Source organism: Elephantulus edwardii, unplaced genomic scaffold (genome assembly GCF_000299155.1).
Source record: "Elephantulus edwardii isolate Elephantulus edwardi_28Jun2011 unplaced genomic scaffold, EleEdw1.0 scaffold00267, whole genome shotgun sequence".
In the NCBI taxonomy this organism is placed as follows: domain Eukaryota; kingdom Metazoa; phylum Chordata; class Mammalia; order Macroscelidea; family Macroscelididae; genus Elephantulus; species Elephantulus edwardii.
Window position 1 is genome coordinate 1518128 of NW_006400017.1, and position 17651 is coordinate 1535778.

Sequence of the window (17651 nt, forward strand, 5' to 3'; positions counted from 1 at the left end):
AACACAAGTAAACCTATGCTTATCTTGCTTATTGGGTAATCTGCCTCTACTCACTGTTCGCACATATAAATCTCAGATTAAATGTTTCTCCTCAGCAAGGACTTCCACGACCACACTATCTTACCCTTCCCTTTCTATCATATTGCTCACTTATTTCCTTCATAGTGCTAATCTCAATAGAACACTGTCTTCCCTAGATATCTCTTAGAGTGTAAGCTTCATGAAACCATCTCTCAGTTTGTCATACTGTGTTGGTTTCTGAGTTATTAAGGACCTACGCCACATATTGAAATATGCTAGCATTTCAAATACTAGGAAAATTACTCATGGTGGACAGGTTTCAGGAGAGTTCCTGGACTAAGAGAGACTAGGAAGAAAGGCCAGGTCACCCAAGTACAGAAAATCAGCCATTAGAAAACCTACGGAGCAACAGAACATGGTCTAATACAAAGCTGGAAGATCAGATTCCCAAGACCGCAAAGGACCAGGAAATGCTTCATTTTGTTGTACACAGGCTTGCGATGAGTTGGAGCCGACATATCAGTAAGTTTCCTTCATTAGAACAGGGACCCATCTGTCCTGTTCATGCCCGGTGCTTAGAATCATACTAGGAACAAGGCAGGCGTTCAATGATTATTCCTTGCCATCTTCCTAAAGCCTCAGCTCTGATTGTAATGACCTCCTTTCACTTCTAGGATTATTATTGATCTTTGTTGTTGCTTACCTTCATCTTTGACTTTGAACTACATTTGACCTATAAATTAAAAAACTGTGTGGTCAGGGATACCAAGTCCAAGTGTCTGGCATAAAGTAAATAATTAATTGTCGTTTTCCAAACATCAACACAGGCTGATTAATTCGTTCATACACTCTTGTCCTTTGCCCTTCAGGGTTCTGGCAGATCATGGATACGTCCAGTTGGTCCCAATTCCAGAAGCCTGAGGCTATGAAGGAGTTTCTAACAGGTCCTATCCACCCGGAAATCACCTGGCCTAAAAGTTCAGTCTCTTTTGTCCATTCAGCCCATTTTCTATTGTTTTGCAGGCCTGAGAACTTACTGTGCTGACTTCGAGTTCAAGTAGTCGCTGGGTCAAAGGCAGGATGGTCCAAGGAGCAGCGTGGGCAAGAGCAAAAACCACGACGCAGCAGTTTCTCGCACTGATTACTGGGCTGGTGCCATGAAACCCAAGACAGCTAGTCCACTTGGCAGCGGCCTATCTGGGAATCGGAGGCAATTCCCTCCTGGCTAAGGGCCAGGGCCCTCTCGTGGCCTTTTGGGGAGCGGTTCATGGTGCGGTTTTCACATTCTGGCGAGCTGCTGGTTTGCCCCGCTGGGCAGGGCTCTCCATGCGATGCAGAGACGTCTCCACGCGCACGGTGGAGGCCCGGACGTGGCGGGAGGAGGTCTCCCTGCGCTGGGACGAGGTTTCCACATGCCGAGAGGACACCTCGAGGACGCTAGGGAGCCGCTTCCCGGAGGGCGCGATGGAGGTCCCCTCGCTGTGGCGCTGCGAGGTCTCTACCTGGCGGGAGGACGTGCGCACCTGCCGAGAGGATGTCTCCACGCGGTGCGATGACGTCTCCACGCGGACCGTCGAAGTCTCCTTATAGCGGCTCGTCTCCACTCGGGGCGAAGACGGCTTTCCCTTTAGGGGCGAAGCCATTCTGGGGCTGATTCATGGACCTGTGAGGCTTCGAGGGACAATGGTCATCTAAAAGCAAGCCTCTGAAGTAAGATACAGGGTCACTTGGTAAGGAATGACGTGATAATGACGTGTTATTTCATCGCAGGCACAAGAGTGGAAGCCCACGATGCTGTCACAAGCTAGACTGCCACAACATGACAGCAGGGGGACACCGGGGGTCTCCAGGGGCTAACAGATCCGCGCCTCACGCTCTGGGGGTGGGGAGACTGAGTGAGCCTGGGAAAGATTTCCTAAACCCCGCCCCCTGCATTGACGCGCTTGCGCGGACGGAGCCGAGGCGGGGCCTAACCTGGATGGGCGGGGCTAAGGGCCCGAGGCCGAGGCGAGTTAGTCCCACCTCATGTATCCCACACTGCCCCAGGACAGGAAACTGAAGCTGTAACTTCCGGAACCTTTCCAGTCACTGTGGGCTGTTTTGTTGATTGGTGGCCGTTTGGTGTCTTTCCTTCTTATGGCCGCTTCCGTCGCTATGGAAACAGGTAAGTTGTGCCCGGAGTCTCCAATTCCCTGTCCAAACACCATCTCCCACTTTTTCTTGGCCTCCTTTTAGACCTACCAGCCCGCGCTGTTCGCGAGGTTGGTAGATTCTTGTGGCTTCCGAAATGGCAAAGGTAGTATTTTGTTAATTCTCAAATACTTCTCCACATTTACTCTTCAAACTGACCCCGTCAGCTTCCAGGCTTGGATGAGTGTAAGGGAGAGGAGTTAGATCTTAAGCCATTTCGACCTTAATTTGTTTATTGTGTCAGACAAACTTGCACAGGTTTAAAATGTCGCAGATGTCCATCACTCGGCTACTAATTGCTCTTCTTGTGTATTATACTTTATGATCTTTCACACACACTGTAGTCTCCTAAAACCTTAATTTATAATTTCACCCCCCACCCAGCTTTTTGTATCTCTGATTTGTAGCTTAACTATTTGTTGTTAGGTGCTATCAAGTCGACGACGACTCAATTATGGGCCCTGTGAACAACAGATGGCATCTTAACGATTTCTGCCGTGCTCAGACCCCTTGTTGTCAGTGTCAGTCCAGCTCGTTGAGGTCCTTTCCCTCTTTCGCTAGTGTCTTCTGGTTAGGTGCCGTCGAGTCGAGTGCTACTCATAGCAACCCAGTGAACAAAAGATCTGAACCCTGTTCTATCCATCTTCACACTTCTGACGCACAAGAACCCATTGCGGCAGTCACTGTGTTGAGGATCTTTGCACTCCTTCCACCCTTCCCAGCATCATGACTTTCTCCGGGAACAGTCCCTCCTCGCAGCATGTCCAAAGTATGTGAGGCCATGCCTCATCATTTTTGCCTCCAAAGAGCAGTCAGGCTGCACCCTCTCTGAGTCATATCTGGTTGTTCTCTTGGCCTTCCATGGGATGTTCAGTGCTCTTCTCCAACTCCACAGCTCAACGGTGTCGATTCTTTTCCTGTTATCCTTATTCATTGTCCAGGTCTCAGATGCATGACCTGAGTCAGATGCACCTTAGTCCTCAGACTGACATTATTCCTCAATAATTTGGAAAGGTCCCTAAATGCAGATTTTCCCAGTGCAGTGCATCTCTTTATTTATTGATTGACTGCTGGTACCAACGGTGTTAATTGTGGATCCAAGTAAGATGAAGTTGTTGACTGTTTGAGTCTCCTCTCCATCCGTAATGACACTGCCATCTGGTCCAGTGGTAATAATCTTTGTCTTCTTGACATTGAGATGTAATCCATACAGAAGGCTGCTTTCCTTGATATTCTGCAACAAGTGCTTCCAAGTCCTCACTTTTAGCAAGCAAGGTGTGTCACCTGTATAATGCAGGTTATTGATGAGTCTTCCTCCAATCCTGATGTCACACTCCTCTTCATAGAGTCCAGCTTCCTGGATAATTTGCTCAGCATACAGATTGAATAGGTATGGAGAGAGAATACAACCCTGATGCACTCCCTTCTCAATTTTAAACTATGCAGTGTTCCCCTGTTCTGTTTTACACAACAGCTTCCTGGTCCAGTTACAGGTTCTGCAAGAGCACAATTAAGTGCCCTGGGATTGCCATTCCTCTCAATGTCAGTCACAACTTGTTATGATCCACACAGTCAAATGCCTTTCTTAGTCACTTAATTGTTGTAATATATTCAGATGGGGAAAACCACATGTTGTAATAAATTGAGAACAGTTCTATTACAGCCTATCTCAGTTGCTACATGGTGACCCACATTTGGTGGGTATCTTGTCCTGTGTGTGTTCCTGCTTGATGCCTTCTCTTTCCCCCTAAAAAACCCTTCCATACTTAGTTTAGAAAAACTGACATTAGGGCAGGCAAGGATCAGAGCTATTGTCCATAAGGCTGCTATGACTCATTGAGGACAGCACATTGTATCTCAACATTATTCAGTTCTCATTTCATTGTTTTCAAATTAGTATTATATGTCCTATACAGTGAACTTTATTTAGGTTGAATTTTTATTTCTTTTGTCCTAGATGATGCTGGAAATCGACTTCGGTTTCAACTCGAGTTGGAATTTGTGCAGTGTTTAGCAAACCCAAATTACCTTAATTGTAAGTTGTTGAGCATCTCCTAGCATTGAGGACCAATGTTAATGATTCCTGACTGAAGAGTTGTAATTCATAAGAGTACCATTTTATACATTGTCCCTTGCTTAATGCTAACCATGTACTGGTGTAAGGATATAATTGAGCATGCTGGGACTTATTTTGAATCATTGTGAGTTGGTAGTGGGTTAGTAAGTAAGTAGATTTTTATATCAGAGTCACAAACCAGTGACCCAAGGACTGGTTTTACTTACAGACATTTATTTGTGCCTTTCAGTTCTTGCCCAAAGAGGTTACTTCAAAGACAAAGCTTTTGTTAATTATCTTAAATACTTGCTTTACTGGAAAGAACCAGAATATGCCAAGTATCTAAAGTAAGTATAATTTTATAATTCTGAATATTTGTACATATTTTTATTATGTACCAAACAATGGTATTTAACACATTTCTTAGTTTTACATTGGAGGAAAAAAGAATTTAATTCTTTGGGCCTCTTAGTTATTGTTAATACTAGGCTGTCCATTGGTTATTTACTGCTTTTGTCTGCCTCTCACCTCCCCTTTCCCTCATTCCCATACCAAAACCAGTATTTTTTTTCACACAGAAGCTGACATCATCTTCTAAAACTATAAATCAGAACATGCCACTTTCTCCAGTCTTTTTCCATGGGCTAAGTTTCTATATGATCTTGCCCCATTTTGTCTGATACTGCCTTGTGCAACTCACCCCATCTCTTTCATTCTCTGAACCTAAGGAAACTCCAGCCTATAAATAAAATAGCCATAGGCTGAAAATTAAACAACACAGAAAGGAGTACTCATAGGGAAGGTGTTCCGAGGTGCCTGAAACAAGGTAATCATGCCTAAGTCTTATGGCTGCTATTTTTCAAATGTGTTCAACACTGTACCTTTTTTTAAAAGTATATAATTCATTTATTGATCATTCAACTTATACATGAATATTTTTGTTCTACATCACAGGAAGCATATAACCATAAAAATCTTTTAATGGTAAAAATAAACCTTAACTAGATTGTTGTTGTTTGTTGTTATGTGCCATCGAGTTGCTTGCGACCCTGTGTACAACAGCCCTAAGCTGTGCTCTGTCCTGTGCCAATCGCACCGTCTCTGATACACCCATCCCGATTATCCCAGTCACTGAATCAATCCCCCTGATAGAGGGCCTTCCCCTCCTGCGCTGTCCCTCCACCCTCCCAAGCATGATGTCCCTCTCTAAGGACCAGTCCCTCCTTATAACATGTCTAAAATATGTTAGACGGAACCTCAGAATCCTTGCCTCCAAGGAGCCACCCAGTTTGACCCTTTCCAGGATGAATCTCTTTTGTTTCCTAGCAGTCCATGGTACCCTCAGTACTCTTCTCCAGCACCAAAGCTCAAAGGCATCAATTCTCCTTCTATCCTCCTTGGTCATTGTCGAACTCTCTGATGCTTAAGAAGTGATAGCAAAGACCACGGCCTGTATCAGACACACCTTAGTCTCCAGAGAGACACCATTGCTCTTAAGTACTTTGGAGAGATCCCTAACAGCAGACTTTTCCATGGCAATACGTCTTTTAATTTCCTAGCTACTGGTGCCAAGAGTGTTGACTGTGGAGCCATGCAAACTAAAGCTGTGAACAATCTCAATCTCTTCACCATCCATCCTGATGCTGCCAATTGGCCCAGTGGTGAGAATCTTTGTCTTCTTGACATTGAGCCTCAATCCATATTGGAGGCTGCAGTCCTTGACCCTCTGCAGCAAGCGCTTCAGATCCTCCTCAGTTTCAGCAAGCAGGGCTGTGTCATCTCCATATCGTCAGGAAAAAATAGTGAAGTTATTTTTCTGAACTGGTAACAGTTGTTTGAGAGAGCCAGCAAGCCTCAGGATAGCAGTGGAACCCTTTGCATCTTTATTGACTATTCGTAAAGAACCACTCATTTACTGCAATCCCAGAGGTATGTGGTTTGAATCCACCAGATGCTCTGCTAGAGAAAGTGGGGCTATCTCTTCCAGTACCAGTCAGATCCGACTTGATAGTACACACACAAAAATTAATAAAAATTTTTAAAAAAGAATTATTCATTTATTACTCCAAAGAAAACACTTTTTGTTTTTAAATTATTATCAGAACATGTAAGATTTCATCTTAAGAGAAACCTTAGCTTTAGAGTGGTTGGTATAACTGGAATTAAGGAGAGGCCTTAGGTAACCACCATCAAGATCAATCTTAACTGCATTATTTATTGCTGAGAAATGGTCATTACACTTGGATATTTCCATTGAGCAGAAAATAGTGTTTCGTTCAGGAGCAGTGGATTCCATTGTTGGTCAAGTGTAACCCTTAATTCTTTATTATTTTGTGAGAGCGTATCCTTGAATCATCAACCTTGTTTTTGCTTTTTGTCACTAGGTTAATCTGAAGCCCATGCCCACTTGATTATTTCCAGATACTGAAATTCAGGAGGTTGCAAACTAACCCCTAGTGAGGCATCTCATTTGGTCTGTAGCAAGGTTTTAAATACATGTAAAGATTGGAAGATTTCATGTAATAGCCCAGATTTCCAGCTGCTGTTTAGTCTTTGGAAAATCTGGTAACCTCAAGTGTTTGTTTTCCCAATTCAGGGACTGTTTGAACCTGAGGAGCAGCAGCTGCCTTTTCTAGACACTTCCCATCACTTAGCCGGCTTCACTAATGACTTAATTATGAAATGTTATTATTGTCATTTCTCTCACTCATTTTTCAAGTTCTCTGACTGTGCCATGCTTATTCTTCACTTACTCTCAAAATTTTACTAGCATTTATAACCACAGTGTGGTGGTGGTGGTGTTGTTGTTATGTGCCGTCGAGTCGAGTCGTTTGCGACTTATAGCGACCCTATGCACAACAACCCTAAACCCTGCTCTATCCTCCGCCAACCGCACTGCCTCTGACACACCCATCCCAATTACCCCAGTCACTGAATCAATCCATCTCATAAGAGGGTCTTCCCCTCCTGCGCTGTCCCTCCACCCTCCCAAGCATGATTCAAAATTAGGATGTTGATACAGCACTGTTACCGAATCACTTAATTCTCATTTGCCAGTTGTCCCACTGATGTCCTAAATCTGATACAGTATAATTTCTTGTATTTAACTGTCATTCTTGTTTTCTTTAACTTGAGTGTCTTGGTCTTTTTTTTTTCTTTCACAATCTTTACTTAGATGTTTTCTTTCTTGGTGTATCAGGAATCACATTCACACGTAATTAATGACCTAAGAATGTCGTGATATAACTTTATGACTTAGTTATCATTCTGGCTGCCAGTTTCTCCACTATTAAGTTACTGGGGTTTTCCTCCTTGGATTTAACAAGCCTTTAGGGATAGAACCTGAGACACAGAAGTAACTTATTTCATTTTGTGCTTGTCCCCAGTAATGCTAGCATTCCTTGTAGACTCATACTCTAAACAGTTTTTACTGTGCTTTTCTATTATTCCTTCTACCTTGTTACTTGGAATTCTATTTTAAGGAAGAACCTTCAAATTGCCTTATTTATTTTTATAATGAAATTTGTGGATTCTTATTTTAGGAATTATGTAAATTATTTTGCTCTAATTATTTCTAATATTGTCATTTGGAGCCCCTTAATTTTTGTGTACTTTTGACATAACCCCATCATCTTTGAGCACTTGTTTACTTTCTGGTATTATAGAATGATCTAGGTTCATCTTTTACGTTCCTCGTCCTGGTTCTGCAATTGGGCATTTCTCTAAGGAACCCTGGGAAATAGTATTTAAAAAAACCACTTTTTGAGCACTAAAGGTACTCCTTGATACCACAAAAGTATTGCTTCAGCACTGTTTCAGCACATAAAGGTCGGAAATAAAGAGCTGCACATGACATATGTATTTTTATATATTTTTCTGTGTATATATATTAGAAGTATTGAATTTATACGGTTTTCGATTCCAGCCCAACAACAAAAAAATCATTTTAGCCTTTCCCCTTTCCTTATCTGAAGTTTCTTTTCTGATAGCTAGAAATTCGGCTTTTTACCAGATTGCTCAATCCTATAGTATACACAAAGTAATTTCAGAATTGTTACATCCTTGGGGAAGATTTGAGTATATTTGTATATAGTTCTTTTTGAAATTTAGTCACTTTTAAAAGTTCTCTTTCACTGGTGATGAAAACCTCCATGAGACTTCCTGATCTCAGTGCCATCTCTGTTCGGTGGCAGCTGCCCAAGGTTTATTATTTAGCAATAATAAACATATTGCTAAAATGAAAAAAAAAATGTTTATATTCCTCATTTTGGAAACCATTAGAATAATATTATTTGATCCAAGTAAGTTTCTGTGTAGCATTAGTAAAATTATTTTACTTTATGAACTTAAATTTTATCTCTGAAATGAGTAATTAATTAAATTCTACCTTTTTAAATAACTAGCTGCAGGGACCACTGGTGGTATCTTTCTTGACAGTTTGAATCCAACAGTGGCTCCATGGGAGAAAGATGGGCAATCTCCTCCCATGCATTTTAGCATCTTGAAAACCCACTGGAGAGAGCTTTTTGAGTCAGTTTTGACTTGAGGGCAAGGGGTTTGACTTTTTGACTTCTCTGCATATCGCAAGGGGAGTATGTCTGTGCATAGAGGGGAATCTGTAACTCCCAAATATCATTAAGTTAAAGTTCTTTGTTGATAGGTTACGTGATCATCTTTAAATAATTAACGGAATTGTTGTTTGTTAAATTATGTATAAATAACTTAAATAAATTAAACTTAAATACAGGTATCCTCAGTGTTTACACATGTTGGAACTGCTCCAGTATGAACACTTCCGAAAGGAGCTGGTGAATGCTCAGTGTGCAAAATTTATTGATGAACAGCAGATTCTGCACTGGCAGCACTATTCCCGGAAGCGGATGCGTCTTCAGCAAGCCCTGGCAGAGCAGCAACAACAAAACAACGCATCGGGAAAATGAGGAAAAAACCCCCCAAAAAATAAAACCCCAAACCAGACACAAAGCAGGCTCCTAAGACATGTATATATTCTTTTGTACAGTGGAAAAACCCCACCACCTGAGATTCTTATCTGCCTTTACTGTGGTTGTACCTTTGGAGTGCTATATTTAATCCAGTTAACTTTTTACTGTTAATAAATTATTTCTTTTAAAGCAGAATTTTTTTTAAAAAAAATTTTATTACTGTGTGTGTGTGTGTGTGTGTGTGTGTGTGTACCATCAAATCAGATCTGACTGGTACAGGAGGAGATTGTCCCTCCTTCTCCAGCAGAGCATCTGGTGTATTTGAACTGCTCTCCTCTGGGATTGCAGTGCAGCTTCTTGCCACTAGGCCACCAGAGCTCACCAAAGCAAAATTGTTTTAACTCAAGTTTCCTGTGAATGTTTTAAGTTTTCATAATTCCTTAACCATCAACTGACTTAAGGAAAACCTTAGATGCTTTGGGTTAATTTAAGCAGACTCTTGGGAATGTCATAGAGTAGGGCCCCGAATATATTAAACCCTGAGTTCTACTTTTGACATAGGTTGTATCTCAGGAAAGCATCTCCTGGAACCTGTAGGATGAGAGAATGGAGTCAGTGACCTTTGAATTGTAGATCAAGAACTGCATAAAGTTCTAATGTTTATAGTAGTAAGTGTTGTATTATCATGCTTTGCAAGATAGCTAGCTTTAAGGAAGAATCACTGGTATGTTGCTGACTAGTGGTAGCAAGTACACTGATTAACCACTAACTGGACTCTGGACCTTAGGCTAGAATAAAGCATTAAGTACTGTGTTCATTCAGGAAAGCTACCACAAACAACTGCTGCTTTCCATTATTTTATTCTCAGAATGCTGCCTATTCATGTCGTTAAGGTAACTTGGCTCAGGGCACACAGCTAGAAGGTGATAGAATCCATGTGATTGGTTCAAGAATTGGAGTTCTTCATACTAGGTTAGTCTCCCCAGTGACTCTAATTCTAACTAATCCTAACCTAGCTAATGTTTAGATACTGCAGTTGAGTGGTCTCTGTTTTCCTTGAGCAATTCTAAAGCCAAAGTTTTAGGACTGTCATTTGGTTTGCAAATTTATGGAATTTTGGTCAAAGATATCCTAACCCTTTTAGAATTTGGAAGCTGTCTACTGAGTAAGGACTTTTAGTTGTTCCATCTCCAACATTAATCTATTTTGCCACTTCAGTAGATTTATTTTACCCAAATCTTAAAGATATCCATATACTGTAGATGGATTCCTGAGTGTTTTAATAGTACAATTCTGTTTCAACAAATAGCAACTCTGAAAATGTATGTGCCTTTGAGTTGCCTGCGACTTGTAGCTACTCTGTGTACACAACAGCCCTAAACCCTGTTCTATCCCGTGCCAATCTGTCTCCGCCATACCTACCCCTATTACTCCAGTCACCTCATCTCTTCTGCGCTGTCCCACTACCCTCCAAGCATGACATCCCTCTTCAAGGACTGATCTCTCCTTGCAACATGTCCAAAGTATGTCAGACAAAGCTTCAGAATCCTTGCCTCCAAAGAGCAGCCTGGTTTAACCCTCTCTAGGATGAACCTGTTTGTTCTCTTGGTAGACAGTAGTATATTCAATACTCTTCTCCAACACCACAGCTCAAAGGCATCAATTCTCCTATCATCCCTAGTCATTGTCCAGCTCTGATGCATAGCAAGTGATTGCAAAGACCATGGACTGTATCAGGACACCTTAGTCTCCAGTTTGACGTCACTACTCTTCAGTACTTTGGAAATGTTTCTGACAACTGACTTTTCCCAATGCAATTCGCCTTTTAATTTCCTGGCTGCTGGTGCCAAGAGTGTTGATTGTGGAGCCAAGCAAACTTTGAAAATAAAACCCAATAATAGCAACTTTGTTTTCCCCCATCATTGTTTATTTAATAAGTACACAGTTTCTAGAGCAAGATTAAGATACCATTGTCATTACTATATCTTACTCTTCAGAGAACATCATTTCCACAAGGCTGGCCTGAAGACACTCAGATTCCACCAGTTTTTGAGGCTGTAAGAGAACAGTCAAATCTTAAACAACTGCTATAAAATACTTTAACATAAAAAATTAAGTCATTCAAAAATTGGCTGGTTATAACAAGTTTTAGGAAATTGTTTAAAATATTTGCCTCAAGTGGAAGTCATAAAAATCCTGGACCCAAGATACCAGGTAGTTTCATACACTGAAACAAGAGACAGCATGCCTATTGCCATCTTGTTTCCCTCAACTCTTCAGAGCACCAGGGGCAGGACTGGACTTTCTTTTCAATCAGTATTACACAGTAACTGGGAAACAGCAATTGACGCTAATGCTTTAAAAGTAGTTAAAGCAACTTTAGGGCTTTTATCGTTTTTTAAGAACAGCTTAAGAAAAAAACTTGGAATGTTCATATATTCAGCTATTTGTATTAACTGCATACTGGGACTGGCCATAGAGATGGACAGTCTTGATTTTTCAACTTTTTAATGAGATCTGGATGGTGAAGTGGTATTTGGTATAAAATAACAAGATCTTTAAAAATCTGAATAAAGACCATTTAATACAGTTTTTACAATAATAGCCAAAAACCCCAAAAAACATTGAAAGAAAAGTACTCACTGTTCCATATTTAAGTAGTGTAGGCACTGCGGTTACTTTCAGCTTTTTTCTGAAGTCATTGTTGGGATCTTTCCAGCTATGCCAAAAAGAAAATGATCACTGAAGGAAGAATATGACAGTTGCACTACCACCCCCAAGCTTGATCACTTCCTGAGAAACTTGATAACACCTAAGCTGGTCACACCAAAGACCAGACAATGGATCCAGTTAAGAGTCTGAGCTTGGAAAAAAGGTGCTAAAACCTAACAATTAACAGGTCAAATTCTGAGAAATACCATCTTAGTCCTCCCCAGGACCCCTAAAGAAATCCCCCAAAGTGCCCGCACCATTTCGATCCTGTCTGCAAGCCACGCGATAAAGGCCTTTTTGTTTCTTGGGACCAATTCCTTTATTTCTCTCCCTCCTGCTCCTTTTTTTTATATCAAACAATAATGAAAAACTTTTTTCACTTCTCCCAGTTTGATATTTTGGTATATTCCTACATTTAATCTTTTAATAATTACTGTTTGTGTTGTAAACATTTAAATAAACTTGAGAACTACAAACAGTTCTCTGCAAAGTTTTTAAGGTGTGACAGATACAAAAGAAATGGAAAAGCCAGTTAAGTTTAGAACTTAAGACTAGGCCAAATCCATTGCATTACCTTCTACATACACATAGCTGAAAGTCTGAATTTTATTATTTTTATTTTAGTAACTTCTACTTGTTTCACCTACCTGATGTTAGCTTAGTATGCATAAATTGAGTCAGAGCCCTTTTTAAGTTTGCATATCTGAAATACAGCATTACATTGCTACTTACTAAGGCTTTTCTCCTACTTGGCAGTAGATGAAAACACATCCTTCATGAATATGCTTCAGACCCTCTCGAACGACTGGTTCAGCTTAAAAAAAAAAATTGCACATGAGCCCTACAACTGATAAACATCCCTTCCTCTATATTCTCATCCTGAAAGTCATCAAACTTAACCTAAAGTGAGACGATAAGCCTAAGAGGCTTTTTTCTGTTCTTAGACCCACATTGATAGGGTAGAAATCCTGCAGGAATTTGACCTCCTGTCCAGCGACTTCAGGCGAAGAAACAGTGCTCTTTTGGGGAAGCAGGGAGCGCTGGCAGGGACCATAGCCTCTCAAGGGTCAGGCTCCCCCAATGCAAAATGTTCTCTATATAGGCTTACAAGGTAGTGGCTGGAGTCTCTTTTCTGTTGGCTAGTGTGGTTTTCTTGGGTGGTTTTTGTTTTCTTTTAATGATCATAGTTACAGGGTTTATTAGGATATAACTCAGGATCAGGATCCACTTGGAAGTTAAAAGGATCAATTCAGCAGACAGAATATAGTGTCAGTCAGGATGACTTCTAACCAAGAATGCCTTCAGGCATTCTATTGGCTCGTTTTTACGTACATTAAGATTGGTTAGTTAAACCTTTTGGGCAAATGGGGCTTAGGTCAGTGAGGTACACAAGGAATAAGGTCATAGGTTAGTTCAAATGTCCTCATTAGGTTACAGGGCAGCCAGCCCTTTGCTGCTGGGCCGGTTCTTCTGTTATTTATTGCTGAAGGTATTATCTCCCTTATATGGCTAGAGCTGTTCCCGGCCACCGTTCCAGGAGGTAGAGTCTGTTAAACAGGCCTCCGGGTTTTGCTTAACTAAGAATCTTCTTGGGTTTGGGCCTGCATCAGTAATTGCAAACTGAGATTATTAAAACAGGATGGTATAATTTTAAAACAGACATCTGGTGCCTCTAGCCTGCAAAACTGGTGGCTTTGCCCTAGAAAAATCTGAGTCTTTAGTTATGCAAAGTACTTTGAATTGCCTGTTTGCCAGGAGAGGAAATGCATTTTTCCTGGATAAGCATCTACCTCTTCCAAACTGTTTTTCTCAGTCATACGTAAATTTACCCTAAACTGTCTGTTTATCAGGAGAGGAAATGCACTATTTCCTAGATTAGCATTTACCCCTGAAACAGATTTTCTTAGTCATATGCAAACTATACCATAAGTGGTCTGTTTACTAGTAACTGTAGGAAAACTGTCCTTTTTTAATGTAAAAATCCTTTTAACTTTGAACTAGCAATAGGAATATGTTAGGTAGATTAACACCTAATCCAAGTATAAAAGCAAAAGACCACCCTTGGACTCGGAGGAATTTTTTGAGAGGATTCTCTGCTCTCCCAAATCTACAATAGTGTGCTTTTGATAATGCAATCCGAGTGTTTTAGGCGTTTAGGTTAAACATGAAGATTTAGGACCAATCAGAGTCCTGAGTGCTTCCACCCCACCGTGCCCAAAACAATGAAGGACCCAAACACATTTGCTGACTTTGCAGATATATTCTGGGGAAGTTAAAAATGTCTTGCAATAGTAAATTACAAGATCATCTAGGACGGGCGGAGAAGGATTCAGCTGCAGTAAAGAAGGGACCTGGTAAGAACAGAAGCCAAGAGGACAGACAGCTCAATTCACCCTCTCCGGGACCACAACTTTCTCGAGTCAACCCAGCTTCTCCAGTCGTGGCCGGTGTCCCAGCGCTTAACTCTGGGGAAGCACACCTCCTGGCCCTCACCTTGCACACAGTCAGGGCACCAACTTTTCCCTTCGGCGTCCTTAGAACCCGTAAAGTAGGCGAAAATGGTCTTGCCATTGTGCTGCTCTACGGCCTGGTTGAATTCCTCGAAGCCCATCACGGGTACTTCCTCATAGCGGGCCATTGAGACAAAAAGTCCCAAGTAAGGAAAAGAAATAGCAAAACTCGCCGCCCTGGGGCGGGTCCCACGTGGGACGGGCCAAAGCTGTTTCCGGGTGAGCTAACTGAGTCGTGTCTGAGGACGCCATCACGCCTACGGGAGCCTCTAGAGGCCATAACTCATCAGCATCTTTTTTTTCTGCTTTCGCCCCTCGAGTCTTTGGTTGTCAGTTCCACTGCCAGTGTTTAGTACCCCTCCAAACCCAGACTTCAGGTCCTAGCCCTGACTGTGTATATAAGCTGCAAAACCTGCTGCTTTACAACGTCTGGGTCCTTAGGTGGCTCAGGAGCCTTAACGACTCCCAAGCCGCCCTGCGCCCGTTGCTATGGCGACTGGGCGAGCGGCCGGAAGCAAGGCCTAGCAGGGGGGCTCCGACCCGCCCCTTATTAGCCGCGCCTCTCCCCAGGCCAGGTGGGCTCGGGTCGCAGTTGGGGGGATTCTGGGTAGCTGCGCAGTGAATCTCCGACTCGGAGGAGGGGAAACTTGGATCCGGGAAGGACTCTGCTGCTTCACACCTACGAACTGCGTCTTCTGCTTTGGCTTTTCGGGGGTTTGGGCGGGGGGAAGGCAGGGTGGAGGACTGAGAAAAAGCCTGCGAGGGCCGAAGCTGGATGTGAGAGTGCGTGTGTGCATCCCCCGGGGTGAGGTGCTAGAAAGAGTACCCCGATAGTGCGCCGCGGAGGAAGGAAGGGCAGGAGTGTGCGACGATGAGCAGAACGGTAGGCCGCGTGGCTTTCCAAGCCACCGGGATGCCCATCCTCTGTGTGAGCTCGAGCAGGCCGAAGCGGGGAGTGCGAAGGCCTTGGGGGAGGAGATGGGCTGCAGGCATACCCCGAAGCCGGGGCGCCAGGCGCCGCTCGAAGCTCTCAGTTTGGGGCCCTGGCTGTGTGAGGACAGACAGACCGAGGGAGAGTCGGCAGCCGCGGGGGAGGAGACCCCCTGGGGAGACGCCAGGGGAGAGTGAGGAGCACGAGGCCTCGAGCACACGTGGGGCCGTCGGGTCGACTGCTGCTCCCAGAGACCCCGAGAGTGTGTGGGTGAACGGGGCTGTGGGGGAGCCCGAGGTCGTGGGGCCTGCTGGCTCTGTGTGGGTGACTGGAGCTGGGGCTGAAGGAGAGACCGAATGTGCGAGCCCTCGGGGTTGTGAGCGAAAAGGGCGCCCTGCGTGTTTGGGGCGCGGGGGCATCCTAGAATTGTGGTTGAAGGTGCAGGCCATGAGGGCAGCCACCGGATGTGGGGAAGAAAGAGTTGAGCTCTGCCCCATGTCTGCAGGGGAGGGGCCCATGGAGAGGGGCGTCTCCGGCCAGGCTTCGTGGGTCGAGACCAGCCGCCGTGGCCTCACGGGACCGTGGGTGAAGGAGCAGCCCCGAGCGTACCCGCGAGTAGCAGCCCGGGCTTCGGGCATGTGTGGACAGGGACAGGTCGAGAGGAATCACGGACATGCAGGAGGAATGCTTGGGGCTGTGCAGGAGACGGGGTGTCGGGCCGCCCCAAACCAAGGGAGGAGGACCACTGGGGTGCCTGGAGCCGGAGGGCGCGCAGTGGTTGCAGGGGTTTCGAGGGCCCTGGAGGAAGAAGCCAGTAGGAGAGGCCCTGGGGTGCTGGGGAGAGAGCAGCCCGCACAGGCTCCTCTTGCTGTGGGAAGTGAGTCAGTCTATGGCAATCCGTCCGCTTTATGGGGAAGGGGACAAGTGGTGGGGGCACCTTACGTTGTTGAACCTGGATCTGTAGGTGTACCAGGCTTGTGTCAGAGAAGACAGGCTGTTGAGCAGGTGGGCTATGGGGGTATCCCCGGCCTGTGGAACCCAGGACAGCCCGTAGGGGTGCCTTGTGTGCTCCAAGAGGAGGCCAGATATGGCGGCGATCCAGGATTCCCGGAAAGAGGACAAGTTGTATGGGTAGACACCGGATCTGGAGGTGACCCAGGGTCATGGGGAGCTACCCAGGCTGCAGGGGTATCTGGTGCTGATGAGGCAGGAGCAGGTTCTGGAGGTCCCCCAGGCTTGTGGGGGACAGACCAGCCTATGGGAGGAGTACCTAAAACGCAGACAGCCTGTGGGAGTGTTCCTGGTCAGTGGGGAACAGAGCAGCCCATGGCCGTGGCCCCACAGGCCATGGCAGAAGAGACCGGCTATGGGGGTGCCCAAAATCTGTGGAGTAGACAGCAGGCTCTGGGGCCACCTCCAGCTGAGCCAGTACTAGGAGTTGTCGTAGGGGACGAGCCATGCTGTGGAGCGTGCTGCGGGCAGACCCTGAGTCAGTGGGAAAGGAGGCCAGCTATGGGGGAGCAGGGGACACTGGTGCCTACAGCTTTAAGGATGCCAGGGCCTGTGGATCAGGAGGCTGGCTGTGGGGATGCTTCTTGTCTATGTAGGAGTAGACAGGTCGGGGGGCTGCCTGGGACCGTGGCGATACCTGAGGCAGCAAGCATGTACAGGTATGCTCCAGTCGGGGTCCTCACTGCTGCAGATGTGTCCGCTGCCGAGGGGTTGCCAGCTGCTGTGTGGGTGTCTGGCCCAGCAGGGCAGGAAGCCAGCCCTCAAGATGTTTTAAACTTGTGGGAAAGAGTTGGGACTGCTCAAATTCCGGTGGCTTCAGGACTGCCCGAGGAACTGTGGCCTGTGGAGGCCGATTTGGGTTCTAGAACTTACCCAGGATTGTGGGAGAGGAGACCAGTTGCCAGGGTTCCCGGTCCTCTGAGTGTGGAGCCTGGCTCTGGAGGTTTCCCAAGCTCACTGGGACAGAGACAGACGGTACAAGTACCTGTGGCTGTAGGGGTGCCACCAGCTGGAGCCGTCCCCGTGACGGCCAGGTGGCCTAGGCTCGTATGGGAGGCGACTGGCCCCAGAGGTGACACAGGTTTCTGGGGAGGGAGAGGAACTACTGGAATACCGACAGATGCCACAGGGTTGCCCACATCTGCCAGGATGGCTGGGGCTTTGGGGGCACATACTGGCTCTGGGGACCTCTCAGGCCTGCCAGGAGGGATACTCACTGGAGAAGTACCCGTGGCTTTGCACACAGCCACCATGGTGCCTGGGCTTGGGAGAGAGGA

At 45.0% G+C, this 17651-nt stretch overlaps 3 protein-coding genes across 3 annotated transcripts; 1 reads left to right on the plus strand and 2 right to left on the minus strand.

Moving 5' to 3' along the window:
* Positions 1 to 1286: 1286 nt before the first annotated feature.
* Positions 1287 to 1664, minus strand: LOC102863608 (chromosome unknown open reading frame, human C17orf100). Its single transcript, XM_006899801.1, has one exon. It carries the CDS (start codon positions 1662 to 1664, stop codon positions 1287 to 1289), a length of 378 nt encoding a protein of 125 aa, XP_006899863.1.
* A 493-nt stretch (positions 1665 to 2157) lies between these two features.
* Positions 2158 to 9207, plus strand: MED31 (mediator complex subunit 31). Its single transcript, XM_006899771.1, has 4 exons — positions 2158 to 2185; positions 4169 to 4246; positions 4518 to 4614; positions 9015 to 9207. Exons 1-4 carry the CDS (start codon positions 2158 to 2160, stop codon positions 9205 to 9207), a joined length of 396 nt encoding a protein of 131 aa, XP_006899833.1.
* Positions 9208 to 11166: 1959 nt separating this feature from the next.
* TXNDC17 (thioredoxin domain containing 17) lies at positions 11167 to 14562 on the minus strand. The gene is made up of 4 exons (XM_006899772.1): positions 14416 to 14562; positions 12655 to 12736; positions 11854 to 11929; positions 11167 to 11265 (listed from the first exon to the last, which is right to left on the minus strand). The coding sequence occupies exons 1-4, from the start codon at positions 14558 to 14560 to the stop codon at positions 11197 to 11199; spliced, it is 372 nt and encodes a 123-aa protein (XP_006899834.1). The 5' UTR covers positions 14561 to 14562; the 3' UTR covers positions 11167 to 11196.
* Between the last annotated feature and the right edge of the window lie 3089 nt (positions 14563 to 17651).

Coding starts and splice junctions, on each gene's coding strand:
- MED31 (XM_006899771.1), top strand. CDS start 2,158: ATGGCCGCTTCCGTCGCTATGGAAACAG. Junction 4,247..4,517: donor AAACCCAAATTACCTTAATT/GTAAGTTGTTGA, acceptor TGTGCCTTTCAG/TTCTTGCCCAAAGAGGTTAC. Junction 4,615..9,014: donor GAATATGCCAAGTATCTAAA/GTAAGTATAATT, acceptor ACTTAAATACAG/GTATCCTCAGTGTTTACACA.
- TXNDC17 (XM_006899772.1), bottom strand. CDS start 14,560: ATGGCCCGCTATGAGGAAGTACCCGTGATGGGCTTCGAGGAATTCAAC. Junction 12,737..14,415: donor GTGCCCTGACTGTGTGCAAG/GTGAGGGCCAGG, acceptor TTTTTTTTTAAG/CTGAACCAGTCGTTCGAGAG. Junction 11,930..12,654: donor CAAGTAGGAGAAAAGCCTTA/GTAAGTAGCAAT, acceptor TTTTTGGCATAG/CTGGAAAGATCCCAACAATG.
- LOC102863608 (XM_006899801.1), bottom strand. CDS start 1,664: ATGGCTTCGCCCCTAAAGGGAAAGCCGTCTTCGCCCCGAGTGGAGACG.